Here is an 18,298-nt window from a genome sequence, read left to right as displayed (position 1 = left end):
ACCCAAAAAACACACAAACCAAAACCCCTGGAAAAAAACAGGTGGAATGTTTCTGCCCAGTGTTCATGAGCAGGTTCTCCTTCCCTTATATTGCATTGGAATTATCCTAAAGCTCCAGGGATTTTTAAAGATATATATAATTTTTCTAATGTTTTTATTAACTTGTAACATTTTTACTGTCATATACTGAAATACCAATGGTGTTAATTCCAGGAACCATGGATAATGTCAAAAAGACCACCAGCGGGGTGGCCAGATAGAGGAATAATAGAGTTTGTAAACTACAAGGCTCAGTACAGGAAGGATCTTGCTTGAGCCCTGAATGATGTCTCTTTTCAGACACAGAGTAAAGAGAACATACTGTATATAAGAAGAAATAAATCGGAGGTATAAAATTCTGTTTCCTAACTTTCTGCTTCAAAAGGATTTCATATGAGGAGACTCCAGTACTAGATACAGCAAGATGATGTTGAACAGGGAAGATGTTAAGTGGATAAGACATTAAAGAAAAGACAAATGAGAAAGGGAAAAGTATTTTCTCCTACTATGTAGAAATTCTTATCCCTGTAAGAAGCTGAGATAATGTTTTATGAATTTAGCAGTTTTAAGGAAGATCCAAATTTGCAATTAAACCTCTTGTCCACCGTGCTGAATATTTATGTAGAGGAATATGCTGCCAGATTAGTGCTAATCAGCTTTGGGTTTGGGGTCAAGGAACACCAAGTGAGACCTAGTTTAGAGTCATTGGTTTGAGCTGAGGAGTGCTAGACAAAAGGGAGGGGAATGGAAAGGATTCCACTGAACCAGGCGTAGGCTGTACAGCTTCTGAGGGAAAGCCGTGACTGCGAGTCACGTGTTCCAAAAGTGAGTTTCAGTTTTATCCACCTATAGGATTGCATGTTGGTGAAAGAAACCGAAGTTTTGAACTGAAAGTTGACACTGAATTCACTAATCATATTTCATATAGAATGTGTAGCATGGAAAGTTATAGCCTTTATCAGAAAACTTTCTGTTTCAGGTTGAAATTGTTGGAAGAACAGGAGCTAGTAAATCAACACTCACAAATTGCTTGTTCAGAGTTCTAGAGAGATCTGAAGGCAAAATAATTATTGATGGAATTGATATATCAACTATTGGACTCCATGACCTAGGTGGAAATCTTAACATTATTCCACAGGTGAGTTGTGGTTTAGAGAGAACTTTTTTTCCTTTTTGACTAACACAAGACACGTTTTTTTTTGAGAAATTATAACCCCAAAGTTCACAGGCTGCCAAGAGACAGAGGTATAAAACTCCAATAGAGTTTCAGTGATCTTTGAAAACAGGCTCTGTTATGGCCTATCAGGCTTTAGAATTGGATTTTTGAGAATCTTAGCTATTTCATTAGACAGTAATCTTCAGTACTGCTGGCATAATGCTATCCTGAAAAATGTCACAACTGCATGTTGGCAATTACATGGAAGAAGCCTCAAAACAGGGAGACCACAAGTATGACATTAGGTTTTATTATGCCAGGTTTAGTCTTAGCTAGAATAACTCATAGAATCATAGAATGGTTTGGGTTGGAAGGGACCTTAAAGATCATCTAGTTCCAAACCCCCTGCCATGGGCAGGGACACCTTCCACTACACCAGGCTGCTCAAAGCCCCATCCAACCTGGCCTTGAACACTTCCAGGGATGGGGCATCCACAACTTCTTTAGGAAACATGTTGCAGTGCCTCACCACCCTCACAGTAAATATTTTTTTCCTAATATCTAATCTAAATCCACCCTCTTTCAGTTTAAAGCCATTACCCCTCATCCTATCACTACATGCCCTGGTAAAGAGTCCCTCTCTGGCTTTCTTGTAGGCCCCCTTTAGGTACTGGAAGGCTGCTATAAGGTCTCCCTGGAGCCTTCTCTTCTCCAGGGTGAACAACCCCAACTCTCTCAGCCTGTCTTCATAGAGGGGCTCCAGTCCTCTGATCATCTTCATGGCCCTCCCCTGGACTTGGTCCAACAGGCCCATGTCCTTCTTCTGTTGAGGGGGCCCAGAGCTGAACGCAGGACTCCAGGTAGGGTCTCGCGACAGCAGAGTAGAGGGGGAGAATCACCTCCCTCGGCCTGCTGTTCACATTTCTTTTGATGCAGCCCAATGTTCTCCAGAATCTATATGTGTATAGCTACATAGAGTGTTTTCAAGTCCCACCTGAAGGCAAAAATATTTTAAAATAACTGTAATTATGTCTGAAAACTGTAGGGAATAAAGTGATGTATACACGAATCATGTAATATGTATTTAAATTAATCTGCTATGGTCTGTCACATAAAGCTGTCCCTGCTTACTTCAGAACAGGGCAGGAAACTCAAGTTTAGTTCACATATCATTAGGATTGTGTTCATGCTGGTTGTCCTGGTTTTGGCTGGGATAGAGTTAATTTTCTTCTTAGTAGCTGGTACAGTGTGTTTTGGATTTAGTGTGAGAATAACGTTGATAACACACTGATATTTTAGTTGTTGCTAAGTAGCGCTTATCCCAAGTTAAGGATTTTTCAGTTTCCCATGCTGTGCCAGCAAGCAGGTGCACAAGAAGCTGGAAGGGAGCATGGCCAGGACAGCTGACCCGAACTACCCAAAGGGATATTCCATACCATAGAGTGTCATGCTCAGCATAGAAACTGGGGGCAGTTGGCTGGGAGGGGCAGATCACTGCTCAGGCATCAGTCAGCGGGTAGTGAGCAATTGCATTGTACATGACTTGTCTTTTCTTGGGTTTTCTTTTTTTTTATTTTTAATTTTATTATATTCCTTTTAATTACTACTACTACTATTATTATTGTTGTTGTTGTTAGTATTACATTTTATTTTACTTTAGTTATTAAATTGTTCTTATCTCAACCCATGAGTTTTACTTTTTTTCTTCCGATTCTCCCCATCCCACTGGGAATAGGGGGAATGAGCAATTGGCTGCATGGTGCCAAGTTGCTGACTGGGCTTAAACCACGACACTGGTAAACTGACTTATGTTGAAATGCTCTAATATAAAGTAAAACCTAGAACACAAATTTAATGGTCACCTGAAGACTTTTTGCATGTTCCCTGAATGCCATTCATAAAAGCATTTTTGTGCAGGGGTCTTGTTAACATCACTTACAATAAATTTATCTGACACTTTCCAAAGGACAAGATACCAAAGCTTTCAGTGTGCAGATACTTTTTCAGATGAGTCAAATCTATCTCATAGAAAAAGTTTTTAACAATCATATTCAAGTACAGATTTGAAAATTACTTCAATGGTGTTCTAATGCAAGTAACATGAAGTTTAAATGAAGAATATGTACACGATCTCATACCATTTTAACAGTCCTTTTTGGTCACCTAGCTTCCTAAAAATTATCACTGTTCTGCTTGCATGTAACTTGCTGGTGAACGTTGTTGGCCTTTTACAGTCTACCTATTGGGTCACAACCATTGTGACTGCACTTAGACAAGGTGTCCACTGCCTCTAAAAACATCAGTTCTGTTTATAAATCTGTGCAGGTATTCATATGTTGTCAAGTACTGACTTCTTAAATTTGCCATTTTAAGAAAAAGGCTTTTGTGTACATCCAAAAAAAGTGTATAGACTTAACTACTGAATGCTTGTTTCTACAGTCGTAAGTGCTGGATGTGACCTATATGCATCCTGGCATGTACTAGCCTATGTGTACTTTTTTCCAGACATTCCCTGCTGTATTCTGTGCACAGAAGCTAGTGATGCTCATTTATGCAATAATTGCTTTTGTTTTTACTTCTGAATATGTCACCTTTCCTGTAGGAAATTAAGAATATTTGAATCATAATCATAGCCTTCTAATCTTTCTTAACAGTGCTCATGGATGTAGTATCCACTGCTTCACAAACTTGACAATAGGAATAACTCATATGTTGTTGCAGTTGCCAGGTGCTGGGCAGGTCTTTAGTCAGCCATAGAACTGGTAGTACAGAGAATGCATAAGACATATTTTGCTCTTTACATTTCACCTTAAAGAAGAACTGAGCACACTGAGACCCCACGTGATTTTTTTGTCTTTTCATCCCCAGCTTCAAAACATTACAATTTCCCTTGCAAAGCTTCATTTCCAAAACAATTTGTCCCAGTTCCCTATGTTAATGTCAGGATTTGTGGCAGGCTGTTTTAGGTTTGTGTTGGAATTGCGCACTCACGTTCTGCTGTTATTTAGGACCCCGTCTTTTTTTCTGGGACACTGCAGTCAAATTTGGATCCACTTGGAAAACACTCTGATCTGGAACTGTTGGGAAGTACTGGAACTGTGTGACTTAAAGGATTTTGTGCAGTCACTCCCAAAGAAGCTCCTTCATGAGATTTCAGAAGGTGGTGAAAATCTCAGGTACATAAACAAGAAAGTGCTATTGCAGTTATTTTCTGATACTGTAAAACTATGTTTCTTCCAGAGAATTTACATCAGAAAGTGTCAGTATAAAAATGACACTTCTCTCATCATTCTAAGTAGAATTATTCTGGTAGTACGAGTTTCTTTGAGGTGGCAAACTGTTCACAACTGGATAAAGTTTTATGGCCTGTGCTGGAAAGCCAAGGAAGTAGACTATTTTCAGCTGAAGTATATGAGTAATTGTAAAGGAGTGGGGGGAGAGGGGCAATTCATGCACTGCCTACTTAGATTTGCGTAGAAAAGTACTCATTTATTTAAATTTTAAAAACCCCAACAAAACAGAAAAGAAAAAAAACCCAAACCAAAACCAGCAAACTTCGAAAGAAGACAAAACTGCAGAGGGCTTATTCCTTTACTTTATGTGCTTTGCAAAGCAACTAATTTTTTCCATGTAAAACATCAACCCATAGTTATGTAACGAGGGTGACACTTGAAATAAAACGACTCTAAGCTCTAGGACACAAATACTGAAGCTTCCGTCAGCAAAGGGGCAGGTCTTAAATGGAGCGTACTGAATATCAACTTGAATTTTTTTGACAGATCGTTTTCAGGAGGAAGTTTCTAGAAGGCATACACCACAGCTAACATACAGGAGTATCCAAACCTTTACACTGAACATCATTAAAAAGTGGTTTAGCATTCAATCTGGCTTATTCAGAGTCCTCATTATAATGCAAATATAAAAATTGTAGGCAAGACTAGGTTTACACTACAAAGTTCAGCCACAGCTGTTTGAGTCACACCTAACTATTATTGGTATGCTGAGCAAGAAGAAATCAAAACTTCCAAAACAAGGTGAACAGATTTCAGTCTTTTGAGAAGTATAAAGTGTTGCTAAGAAAGGTAGAACAGATAGGCTCCACAGTAATCGCAGCTTTATATTGTTCTTCCCTTTCTCAATGTGCCTGACCTGGCCTTCTCAAATGTATTTTTAACAGTGTTGGGCAGAGACAGCTGGTCTGTCTGGCCCGTGTTTTGCTCCAAAAAATAAAAATCCTGGTCCTAGATGAGGTGACGGCTTCTGTTGACATGGAAACAGATAACTTGGTGCAGCCCACCATCAAAAGAGAATTTTACGACTGCACAATATTAACTGTAGCCCACAGGTTACATACAGTAATGGATTCAGAGAGGTAAGTAAGTTTTGGTAAGCCATTTTAAAAATAAATGGCTTCCTTTAAATGGATCAGTTTTCAGACTTACTAAATTTTACACTCCAACACTTTTTACCTTAGTATCTTTGTATCTGTACAATCCAAGGTATCACAAAAGACTTCAGCATCAATATTATTTAAATATCAATAGACTGTGTTCTGTTTCCCCCTTCTAATTACAGAATTAATTTAATATTTTTCCTGCTAAGGTGCAGGTATAAGCTACTATTAAGACCACTTAATTCTCTAGAGTAAATGGACTATACTATAGAATTTTTACCGATTAAGCAAAAATGCCATTTTCAAAAGGCTTTTTAAAATATAGGAGTTCCTAGTTTTAGAAACCAATGAATTATCTTGTTCAGTAATATTTCTTCCAAGTAAGAGTTCCCATTATCCAGACATAACTGTATTAGGCCTGGAAAATATGGTTGAATAGCTCATCTTTCTTTTCCTGTAATCTTTCTGCTTTTGCATTGTAGAGTGCTTGTTCTGGACGCGGGAAGGATTCTAGAATATGATACACCACATAATTTGTTACAACAAAAAGGTGCCTTTTCTGAAATGGTTGCAGAGGCTGGGATAAGAAGATAAAGAAAACTGATGAATGAATTCTTAATGAAGATGAGAATTCCTTACTCCAGTAAACACTCGAGGGATATGTGGCATTCCTGATGTTATAAAATGACTAGCTTACTCAAAAGCTCCTCACAACAGTGCTGTTTACTACAACTACAATCTGTATATATTGATCAGGCTTCTTAAAACAACTTCCTGATTTTATACAAACCACTTATTTTGATCATATTGGCACTGCAACAACACAATGAAGCAGTAATTTTCATGGCGTATTTTAACTGTTGCACTAATAAAGACTGATTGAAAAATAAATCTTGCTGTTCACATACTGGTTTTAATTTTAAAGTAGTACTTAATTAAGTGGCCCTGACATGCCCATTTAGTTAATACATTTATGATTGCAAATTCATCAAAACTGAAAACTGCTTATTGTGTGGGCATACAGGCAGATGTCACTTGGTGCTGATTTTTAGGACATATTTACATGTATACTTAGGTATTGACCTTGCGATTTCTGAGTAACTGAAAAATTATTTCAAATAACCAAAAACCACTTCTTATGTATCTAATTGAGGACTACACTATCACATTGTGAAAGAATCCCTGAAAAAAGGGAGTCAGGTGCAGCTATCACTTTGCTAGTAGATTTTAATGGAAACCTCAGTACTAACTACAGCAGCAGGACAGGTTACGTACATTTACTGAAAGTGTCAGTTAAACATGCCTACGCTTCTGTAGGCCACATAAATATTCATTTCCATTTTTATTACAGTTCCTGAAACTCTTCAAATTCAGTAACAACTCAATCAATACAATCTTATCTTCAAAACTAAGAGAAGATCCCTGTCAACTGCTTTAAAAAAACCAAAACCGCAAACTATAACAACAAAAAACCCCCAAAGTACATGAATAAAGTTTCAGGCTACAGCCCTGTTGTATTACTTTAATATTGACACCTGATTAATATCAAGTAGGATCTTAATTTCTTGCCTGATAGCAAGCAAACTGTATTTGCTGTTTTAGAAAGGTGGTGGGAAGTGATGGAGGCTCTGATGGGAGTTCCTCAAAGATGTGATTCTACCACAGCAAAGGTGAATGATTTCTCTATCCTTTCCTGAAGGTAAAAAAGAAAGTCTCTTCTTCCTACATTAAAGACACAGTACTACCTAGTTTAATTGGCTACAAAACACAATTAAATATACTATCATCACTCGCACAAAACTATTAGGAGTATGTAATGATTTTAGACTAGCAACAACCCTGCCCAAGTAACTGTTATCTTCTGAAAGTCTTGGAAAGATTGGTGTGACAAATTTTCTCAGGAGGGAGAACAGCTTCCTGCTTTTCATCTCCATTTCCTCTTCTTTCCCCCAAGTGAGGCCAACAGTACCTTGCCAACAGAGCAGAACCTTCTCATACCAACATTTAACTTCCCCAAAACATTCAAAAAGTGCCACAGCCAGACTCTGCTGAGGCTCTGCTTCCCTCAACCTTGTCCCCATCCCTTACCCACCTTCATGCTCCTCTCCAACCCCACCCTTACCTGCAAGTATCGCAGGAGGAACTGGAAAGGTCTGAAGTGAATGAGTGCTATTCCTAAACTGATTAATAAGTTTTAGGCGTAAGGCTAGGGGAGGTAGATGTCAGTACCTCAGAGACCAACCCCTTTTGCAAGGTCCAGAGAAAATAATCTGAGGACTGACAGCAGTGCATGGTAATTTTTACCTTTTTTTTTTTTTTTAATCATTATTTTTGTTTGTGTCAAGGAGGATTTTCTATGCTTACTGGTGGACTGACATAGCCTTACAGCTTCAGACTACCTTCAGACCACAGCTGGGAAAAGCTGCAGGCTGAGTAACTGCAAAGTCTGAGAGAAAAGAAAACGGTGGACTAGTGTCAGCAAAAGCCAAATAGCTATTCCTTCTCTTTCAGCAAGCTGTAGTCCTCACATACAGCTATACTTTGAAAAAAGGAGGTGTAGCAAAGGCAGAAGCAGCATGATATGCTCCTGCTATGTTTCCATGTAGCAATCACTTACCAAATCATCTAACAGGCTTAGGGTAAGTAGGAAAAGGCAATTTTGCAGTAAGAACATCACCCAGGGTCTGCAACATCTCCTCTCCCCACATGCCTGATGTCAAAGAGGCTCACTCTAAGTAACAAAGAGGGACCACTTGCCTGCCTCAAGTTCAATACTAATTCAGACTTTGCAGTACCCAGCACAACCTGCCAGACGCAATGTCACCAGCTAACACCGTTGACAGTGCAAAGCTGTGTCATAGCCCTGCAGGCCAGCTCAGCATATACTTCGCCTCTCCTGCGCTTTCTCCTCCAAACAGCAATTCTCCCATGCCTCCAGGGCATTTGGGGATCAGGTCCCAGCCTCATCCCATGGGGCTACTCATAGGCAGCCCCCACCTGTAAAAGGCTCTGCCCCATATGGGCCACTGACTGCTGAGACTCCTGAGAAGGTGCCAGGCTGAGGAAAGGCAAGTGTGGAAAAACCCAGCTTGGGGCTGTTCTCAAAGGGCCTTCTGACAGCACAGGTTACTGTCGCTTGGCTGGAGACAGTATGAGAGACCCAACAGTTCATCCCTTTGAGGAGCTCCTGTATGGCTCTTTTTTCAGCTAGGTTGCTTGGGTTAGGGAAAGGAAAGGTGGGACAGCCAGGGTATCAGGGCAGAGTCTAAAGTGAGGATGCGGCTCAGAGGGGCACCATGGCTCTGTTTTTCCTTTTCACAGGAAGAAGCATGGAGCAGAACCTGCTCATGGTCTGCTTCAACTTTCTTCCCCACAGCATTCAAAAATCCCAGAGGCAGCACCTTCTCAGGTGCCACTTCCCTCAGGCCTGCTTCCAGTCCTTGCTCTACACTTTCCTGGCAGCATCACAGGAGAAACTGCAAAGAAGTTGAGCAGAAACCCTCCTTTCCCCAACAGGAACATACACATTTCTGCCTTTTGCCAGCCATAGTTGATGGCTGTCTGTTGGGGGGAAATGTTGGACTCGGCTTAAGGGTTATCAGCACAGCTTTTGCACCAGGAAGCAAGAGGCTTGCCAATGCACTGTAGCATTTTCTCTGGCTGTTTCTGGGTATAGCAGTCCATGAAAATTCTGAATTGGGTTTAAACTGCAGGCTAAGATTCTCAGGCTCTCTAGACCTTACATTTCCCAGCCTGAATCCCAAGATGACATACATGTAGAAATCCTCTCACAGCTAGAAGTACTGAAGGACAATTTGGAACCTACTGGGGCAAGCTTCCCTCCCTGCAACTTTTCAAACATCATCACATTTGCTCATATTCTGCATGAACCTGCCCCCAGCCTTCACTCTGCATATGCTGGGAGCCATTCCCCACATCCACCCTGCAGCTGTTGAACAACACAAGGAAGAGTCTGTTCCTGCCCCACATCCTGTGATCCTGCAGGCAGGGCACAAAGAGCATAGGAGAGGTGGGAACTGCTCCCACTCCCAACAGGAGCAAGTTCACTATCACTCCCTTTGACCAGGGTTTCCCTCCCTGTTGGTGCTTCCTCCTTCCTCCCAGTCATTCCTTGCTTTTCCTTGTACCAACCTGCACTTTTCTTCTCAGTTCCATTCTTCCATCCCAAACTGCAGCTTGAGGACAAAGGGTTTTTCCCCCCTCCCACCCCAGTTCCTAACACTCCTCTGTGCCACTTCCCAAAGATATGTCACTTCGGGGTATAGCAACCCCTTGACAAGTTGAGGGATTACAACCTCATCCTCTAAACTCCAAAGGAATCCAAGGAAGAGAGGCAAATAGTGTTGTTACAGTATTTCCCTGAGAAACTGAAATAAGACATGTCCAAGGGACAGAAATTGCTTTTATTAAAAACATTCTAAAAGGTTATTTATAAAATGCATTTAGTCATCTGCACTTGGAAACAATTCAGGAAGATACAATTGGTGAGGCATCTTAATACTTCAGAATTTCAACTCACAAAACAAACTTTAGCTATATAAATTTGTTACACACCAAACACCACAGGAAACCATACTCACATTTCAAGGCTTGTTTTTAGAAAGATTTCAGTCCTCAAATACCAGTTTGTTTAAAGAGAGACTTTCAGTAAGCAGTACACATGCATACCTGGAAATACCTACTTAGTACAGTGGACTCATCTCTAAAATTCAATGGTCCGTGCCAAAATACAGTATTAAAATCAAAAGATACAAAATAAATAACTTGATTACAGAATTCAGAAAAGTTACTTAATAAATAAGGATGCATTGTGAGATATCCAATGTACACTAAATTTACTCAAAAAAAATCTGTATAGAAATCTGAATAAATACCCTTTTGTGTATTTTTTTTTTACAAGTAAACAACTCACCCCTCCCTTACTATTCCCAGATTAATACTGAAGGAGATTTAACTCCTCCAGAGTGAAGGAGTATACAAAAGAAAAGTAGTACTTCATTTATTTGCATTGAGAGTTTAACAGTTTAAAGTTACTCCTACCTAACTTGTCCCAAAATTGCAAAAAGCTTTTAACAGTTTAACTTCACTGTCATGTGGTTCTGTTTTTACACAGGTCTGCTCATTTTACAGAGTGCATTAAAAAAATGAAGACTAAAGACCTATTGTAACTCCAGTAGACTTTGAGATGAATTTACAGCAGGGCAGAAGGAAAGGCCACAATGACTCCAAAGACATTGGAATATATGTTAAATTAAATATATATATATTTATATCTGCAAAGCAAAGGCCCCAAATAGCAACCGTGTATGAGAACTGTACTGTATATTGGCATTCATCCATGATTTCACTGAAGAGGCACTTCTTTCATGCAGGAGTTTTAGTTACTGGAAGTTCCATACAGACTTAGACAGGGTCACTTCCAAAGAGGTACAAAGGAAAAAAATCCTCAAATAAAAAAATCACTTTGGTTTTCAATTCAGTGAAATGAAACAGGTGTTAGCAGTATTTTTTGAATCCTCTGTGAAGTTAAGCAATGCTGATGGAATGGTTGTGTGCAACTATGATTCAATTTAAGAGGTTTTTAATTGGATTACTTCAAAGATATGTTTAGACAATAGCTATGCAAACAGCTGAATCAGCACAATCGATTTATGGCAGTGCCATAAATCAGGCCTACTGCCAGGAGAATAATAGGTCTATTTTAATATAGTCATAGGTTAAACAATAAATCTAAGCCCCACACTTTACCTTGGCAAGCCTAATACAATCAAAATTATTCTGGAGAATACAAGAAAATGCTTAGAACCACCTGTTACTAGAGCTTACCTGATTAAGACTGGGTTGATGGATGTTGAAGCCAGTCTTAGCTGAATGAAGTGTTTTCACTGTAGAAAGTCCTGCACAGACAATATAACTCAACTGGCCTTTAAGCATTGATTTAACTCTCCAAAGAGAGCAGAACTGACACCAATTTTTTTTTTCAGATCATTAATTTTTTCCTTCTCATGCATTTGCTAGATAGCTGGATAGCAAACTATTTGCCTAAAATAAAGTCCCAAGAAGTGCTACCTCAAATCCCGAGTTACACACACTGCTTTCTTCCCAAAAGAACAGCTACAATCTCTGATCTATGTTCAGTTTAGAGTTGGGATATGATAAAACTTAAACCAGAGATGTGAGCTAAAAAGTACAAAATAGTTGGGTGAATTTTCATTTACTAGGACAACAGTAACTCAACTTCATCCGGGCAGACCCTTCTGTCCCACACGTTCTCCCCGAGAACAGTACGGCTTGTGGTACTCCAGGGGACAGACATCACACACTTGTAGATGCACAACAATGAAATTGGTGTTGGTCAAATTCAAGGGAAGATATCCAGGTGTAGCTTTAAGATACATAAAACTACTGAAGTTTTCAAATAAGGCGGAGGGAGGTATAGTTGGCAATATGCCCTTGTTCTCTGTGGAGAACATCAGTGGTATGACAGCAGCACCTGTACATTAACCATCAAAACCAGATCAGGAAGTAAAGCCCTTGGAGACCCACTAAGTAACTCTACATTAGCAAGAGCCAAGTTTCTTAATATGGTTCAGCTGAAACGTGAGACAGTTTGCCATATTGCCTCAGTAATACCATTATGCTGTTATGAACAGCGAAGAATCAAGTGAATGCATAAGTCTCATTCAAGCTGCAACATGTCTTTTAGAAAGGTGCTTAAATGCTCAAATGACTCAATTTAATAAATAAATTTAAGCTCAACACTGCTAGTGCTACGTGCATTAACGCTGCTTCACATTCTTTCAAAGTAAATATACTGGACCTGGGAATACCTACAGTACCATACCATATTATCACTAACCTTTAGTCACACTCCCTTTGAATTTTCAACATACACCTCTTCAGGGTTTGCTAATAAAATTTAGCAAGAATATGTGGGTGTGTCATCACTAGCATTTTCATCCAATATTCAATCTACAAGCAATACAGGACATTTCAGAACTTCAAAAATCACTCGTACCTTTAAAATAACATCTAGCTTTAACACAGTTGGGTGTCCAGTAACACTAACTGGGATAAAAAATTAATATAATACAGCTAAGATTAGGGTCCACTGCCAGTCAGATAAGTATGCACCATCTGAGTACACTTTCGAAGAGATGGAATGCAATGGGGAAGAGTTTCTTTTCAGTTAAAATTAGTCTTCTGTAAATGCTTATTAGGAATTTCTATAGCGCTGACTTGAAGAGGCCAGGACCCACCAACAATTCCTGCTTGGATAGCTACGCCCATTACAACTGCTAGATCAGGATCTACCGAGGTGTTAGGTTCCTTTCCAAAGAAATCCCGAATAACTTTGCGTATTTGAGGAATCCGGGTGGAGCCTCCAACTAACACAATTTCATCTACTTCTGCTTTGTGTAGGTGGCCTTCCTTCAACACTTGTTCAATTGGCACAAGAATCTTCTCAAAAAGGTCCTCATTTAACATCTCAAATAGTTTCCTAGAGATTTCTGTTTCAAACACAACTTTGACAAAGTTGTTCTCTACTTTTGAAGTGTCTCCAAGATTTTTCAGCTCTTTTGTTCTTTGTGAAGGCTTGCCTTTTAGCACAGTGTTTGTTTTTACCTCACTTTCTGGAAGTTCTTTTATAAGCTTCCTTTCTGGCATAGTCAACAACACCCTTAGTGTAGCTGCCTCGTGAACAGTCAGATTTAATTTAACTGCTTCCACAGCCTGTCTGAGACGATGTGTTTCTTCTTTTCTTGTTGGCAGAGAACCATACATTTGATGGAGCTGATCATATAAATACAGCATCAACCTCTGATTAAAATCCTGTCCTCCAAGTTTGTTGTTACCTGAAACATCAGAATAGAAGGCGTCAGACACGTCACCTTCAAAGCTTCAGAACACACCACACATCTTCTCTGTTACTAGGAGATGGTGCTCAGGTACCAGAACAATGATACTAGGGAACCACAGGCATAGCTCAAGAGCTCACAGAGCTGCAAAAATAGACATAATTGTTGTCCACTGAAGAACACATGATGGATAGTAACTTCCAGATTTTTATTTAGCAACTATTTTAGAATCTACTCCCCCTCAATGTTTTTCCCTTGGAACTGCTCTGCAACACTACAGCAGAAAAAAGCAGTGGTTGTTAATTCAGAGGTATTCTCTATAGAAGAAAACACATAACGATAAATTTCTAGCTGGAAGCCTGTAACTGAAATGCAATCTCTCACAGCAAATTGCTTTTCCAGCTAAAATTCTCAGTTTCAGATTTCTCTCTCTGCCCAGAATGGATTTTTCTCTTAACACTTCCACAGTACAGCTTTATTGGGATTTCTGTTTTAACAGTTTCAAGGTATTCAGTGTCTTCATGCACCCACATGAAAACTACATGCTACTGAAGTATATGTAGATACTGTGCCAAAAGTGGAAGTGATAAAATGCAAGCAGTGAACTTCAAGCTCTGTTAACAGATATATGTTATATTAGCCTTCAGAGAGAAAGAGAGAAAAAAGTATAATATATTAACCAATTTCTACTGAAAGATTATTTTTGCACCATGTTTTCAGAACCTTTCAAACAATTGTTCACGCTTTCCATTCAGAGTTAAAAAAACAGCCTGCAGATTTTCATCCATGTTGAACAATACTCTCAAAGTTTCCACTGTTTTGTTTTGACTGAAAATGGGAATTCACCTAGTGGACCTCCATCTAAATAAATCAGAATGAAGCTGCTAAATATTTCTTGCTGTTCCAGTCTTACTGGACAGCAGCTCATACCAAAACTTGTTCATTGAAGGCAACGCAGACAGTTAGCACTGCATCTCAAGACCTGTCTGAATCCAGGTCATCTGAAAAGCAGTTGCGTATTCACTACATTTTTACTAAACGTTGCTGCCACAACTCTTTGCCACGTGATGAAACACTCCAGCACATATATATCACAAAACTTACTTCTGGGTTAACAGCGTGTGCATTCCCAAACCCTGCCCAACTGAGGTGGAGTCAAACACAAGGCAAGGATGTTCCAAAATCACTGGTCAATGATTTGGCAAGTACTTCCACTTTGGACAAAGGTAACAGAAAAATTTGCAACACCACCAGCCCCCAAAAGTCCAGCCAAAGTAACTGTAATATGCATCAGCACTTTACTCATGGGCACAAAATTTAACAGCCATGGAGAAAATGAAACCACAACTTATTCCTTTGAGTCAGCCAAAACCTGTGAATTTATCTTAATTGTTGAAACAAGTCACAAGCTTAACTTTGCATGAAAGACAGCTGAGAACACATTTGGAGAACACTTTGTGACAAGGCTGGTACATTTTCAAAAGCTCCTCTAATAGTAATGTTAGGTGCACTTTTCCTTTACCCCCACTCCTCGAGAAAGTAAAGAATTTTTCTCACCTGCCATGGCTCGTGTGAGGAACATCCCTCCCTGCTTGTTCAACAGAGACACATCCAAAGTTCCTCCACCCAAATCCACCACCAGAACATTAAACACGTCAGCTTTGTGGAGTCCATAAGCCATAGCTGCAGCTGTGGGTTCATTGATTACTCTCAAAACATTTAGCCCTACAAAGAGCAAAGATACCAACCAACAGTCAGGTACACTCCAGAAAACTCCACTTCTCCCATCATAATGACATTTACCATCAGTTGTTGGGTTTTTTTTGTTTTGTTTTGAACCAAACTTACCTTAAGTAAAATGTCAGATCTAAAGGAAATTGTTTCCTAAGCAGTAATACTCAATGAACATTTTTCTTTATTTAAGCCTAAAGTGTACTACTTCAGTGTCAGGGTGAAGTCAAGAACCATGATTTGGCCAAACACGTTTCTTCCAGAGAAACCTTGCTAAGGAGACTTATTTCACATGTTCTATTTCCATTTAAATTATTGTCCAAGGATGCTCTGCATGGTCTCTCTGTTTGGAGATTACCAAAAAAGACTATTTTCCCTCATGTAAAACTTAATTCTTCTAGCTAGCTATGTTTGCATTAGCTGCACCTGTCGGTACCCAAGAGTTCTCTGCTGTTCCTCACAATTGTTAATGGACTGTAAAAAACCAAAAAAATCCATTCTAAGGTTCTCTATCACTGATTCACTGTTTCCATATCCTCCCCAAAGACTTTACTGTTAGTGAAACAGACCTGAAGGTTTCCTAGAAAAACACTGGAATAGAGAAACATCACCTGCAAGGTTAGCTGCCTTAATGGTAGAATTCCGTTGCCTTTCATCAAACTCTGCTGGCACAGAGATGACTGCCTTCGAAACGGGCATGCCAAGATAGCCTTCTGCCATTCTCTTCAATTTCAGTAGCAGCTGAGAGCCAACATGCTCTGGAGTGATGCGAAAGGTTTCATTAGTTGTCACAGAAAATTCAGCTGATCCATTGTTGTTGAAAATCTAGGAGGAAAAAGCAACACAACAGGTGTGAAGTCTTCTTCTTATGCTCTCCTACCCTGCTCCAGCCAAATGTTTTATTTGCATATAGTCTATTTATTCTGGAAAAATACAAACGTGCTTTTGCCACTTCCCAAATCACTTTTATTCCTTGACTATGACTATTATGCAAAACATGCCACTTAAGGTGTCCAAGTATATCCCAAGTGGTAACATCCACTGTGCCCAGGTAAGAACATTAAAAAAAAAATTAAGACCTAGCAACTATGTAATCAACTTCAACACCACATTCAAAGATAAAAGTATTGCTTTTAATCATTAGGTTTACCCTACTGATAAAGCTTCCCATAGGTTCTTCTTTCTGAAAGGAAGCAAACAGGTTGGTACTGGAAGAGCTTGTCTTAACAAGTAAAGGATTCAAAGACTGTTTCCAGTACCTCGAAATTTGTCTCTTTTCAGCAAATACTGCACCATGCTAAATTAATGCAACATTTTCTTAAAAAAAGCAGCTTTCAAGATCTGCTGCTGGTCAAGTAAGTGCTAGAAAAGTGCTAGGGGAAAAAAATGCACTGGGACAGAAGTGATGTGACTTACTTTTACACTTTTTTTTTTTTTTTTTTTAAGAATATCAGGGGAGAAGTGAAGTTTCAGCAAAGCACAGTTAGAACTTCTAGCTGAAATTTATATTTTAAGGGGCTGGAAGGTTACCCAGAAACACATTTCACAGTAGAGGACAGGGTCCTCTGGAAAATCACTATCAGCTCTCACACAGAGGTACGCGACTTCCACAACCATTTCCTCCTCCCCTCTCTGGATAGCTCTTACGGTTTCCAGGTGTATCAGATTTAGCCAAATGGCTAATGGTCAGCTAAGCTGGTCACCTACTACATGTTTCAAATGTCCTATAGCTTACTGCTTGGAGAGAACTGAAGAAAATGGCTACTTACCTTAAAGGGATACCTGCTACTTTCATTTTTCAGTTCTTCTGAAGTGAAGATTTTCCCAATGAATCTTTTTGCATCATATATGGTGTTCTGAGGATTTGAATCAGCCAGTTCTAGGCCATCATATCCTACATACACCTCTCTGTCTGTGAAAGAGACTATACTTGGTATGCTGTTGTGCCCATTTTCATCTGCAATAACTTTCACCTTCCCTGTTCCAGGAAGAAAGACACCAACAGAGCAGTAAGTTGTGCCAAGGTCAATCCCAATTACTTTTGGTGTAGGCATCGGTAAATATTGCTGTGCTAGATAGCCAGCTAACAAGAGAGCCAGAATAGCTGAACCTGAAACACATATTTTAAAAAAATAGGGTCAGAGTATCTACTGCTGCAAACTTAGAAGTCAGTGCAAATTACACCTTGTGCAGTTTTATTGTACGCTCTGAAGTCTGTTCAGCTACCTAATTAGTTTTCAATTTCTTCAAAGGTCACCAGCAATTTCAGGTCTCTTAATTCAACAAAAAAAAGTGGGTAGAAAAGTAAAACATATTAGGCGTTAAATACTACACAGGTTAAAAAAAAAGCCCAAGAGGTACAGCAAAGCTGCAAATATCACCACCCCTCTAATAGTTCTTTTTCTGTCTACGAGGTACTTCAAAAATATAGGCTAATTAGTATTTTGGGAGGAACTGCCTACAAATGACCCCTAAGGGTCATCTAGTTAATAAGGCCGCACAAAATCACACTGAAGCGACAAAATCCCGATTCAACCATCTCCTCCAACTTCATCGGAAGCCTAAAAATAAGGAGATGCAAAACCATGCTAACTTCTCTTATTTCAGTCATAGCTCCCAAAGAGCATCTTCCCACACCTCTGAATCCTTTCTATGCCTTGAAATCAAGGGATAGCCTAGTTCAAGTGCAGAGCAGGTGGCTGGGTTCTTTTAAAGTTCTACGTATAACCAACAGAAAAAAAACAAGAAACCCCAAAAGCTAACATAGAGCAATGCCTGAAAAGGAAAAAAAAAAAAAAAAAGCACCGGCAAACAACTAAAAACTCAAGAAGAAATCTAAATAGCTTAAATTTCCACGAGCGGCTAAGCTCCTTCACCCGGGAGCGACGGGAGGTCATAGCTGCGCTGCAAACAGACTACCGAGAAAGAACAGGTTTCCTTTTTGCCGCGAACCTCCCCAGGCGCTTCTTCGCAATACACCACCGAGCACTTCGGCTTTCCGAACGGAGGAACACGCCGGCCGCGCCGCAGGAAGCCGCGCCGCCCTGAGCGGCCACTCCAGGGCGGTGACGTTGGCGGAAAGGCTGCCGCAGCCCCAGC

The 18,298-nt window shown here is 39.8% G+C and overlaps 1 protein-coding gene and 1 pseudogene across 1 annotated transcript; one reads left to right on the top strand and one right to left on the bottom strand.

Annotated features, from left to right (window-relative positions):
* The window catches only part of LOC104831811, a 39,658-nt pseudogene extending 33,243 nt beyond the window's left edge, over window positions 1-6,415 (top strand).
* A 3,655-nt stretch (window positions 6,416-10,070) lies between these two features.
* Window positions 10,071-18,281, bottom strand: HSPA13 (heat shock protein 70kDa family, member 13). Its single transcript, XM_010567232.1, has 5 exons — window positions 18,116-18,281; window positions 16,969-17,309; window positions 15,811-16,024; window positions 15,026-15,193; window positions 10,071-13,465 (listed from the first exon to the last, which is right to left on the bottom strand). The coding sequence occupies exons 2-5, from the start codon at window positions 17,251-17,253 to the stop codon at window positions 12,795-12,797; spliced, it is 1,338 nt and encodes a 445-aa protein (XP_010565534.1). The 5' UTR covers window positions 17,254-17,309; window positions 18,116-18,281; the 3' UTR covers window positions 10,071-12,794.
* Window positions 18,282-18,298: the final 17 nt, after the last annotated feature.

The sequence above is a fragment of the Haliaeetus leucocephalus genome, unplaced genomic scaffold (genome assembly GCF_000737465.1).
Source record: "Haliaeetus leucocephalus isolate CR32 unplaced genomic scaffold, Haliaeetus_leucocephalus-4.0 Scaffold228, whole genome shotgun sequence".
Classification (NCBI taxonomy): Eukaryota; Metazoa; Chordata; class Aves; order Accipitriformes; family Accipitridae; genus Haliaeetus; species Haliaeetus leucocephalus.
The sequence above is the reverse complement of the archived record's forward strand: the minus strand, read 5'-3'. Positions and strand labels throughout refer to the sequence as shown.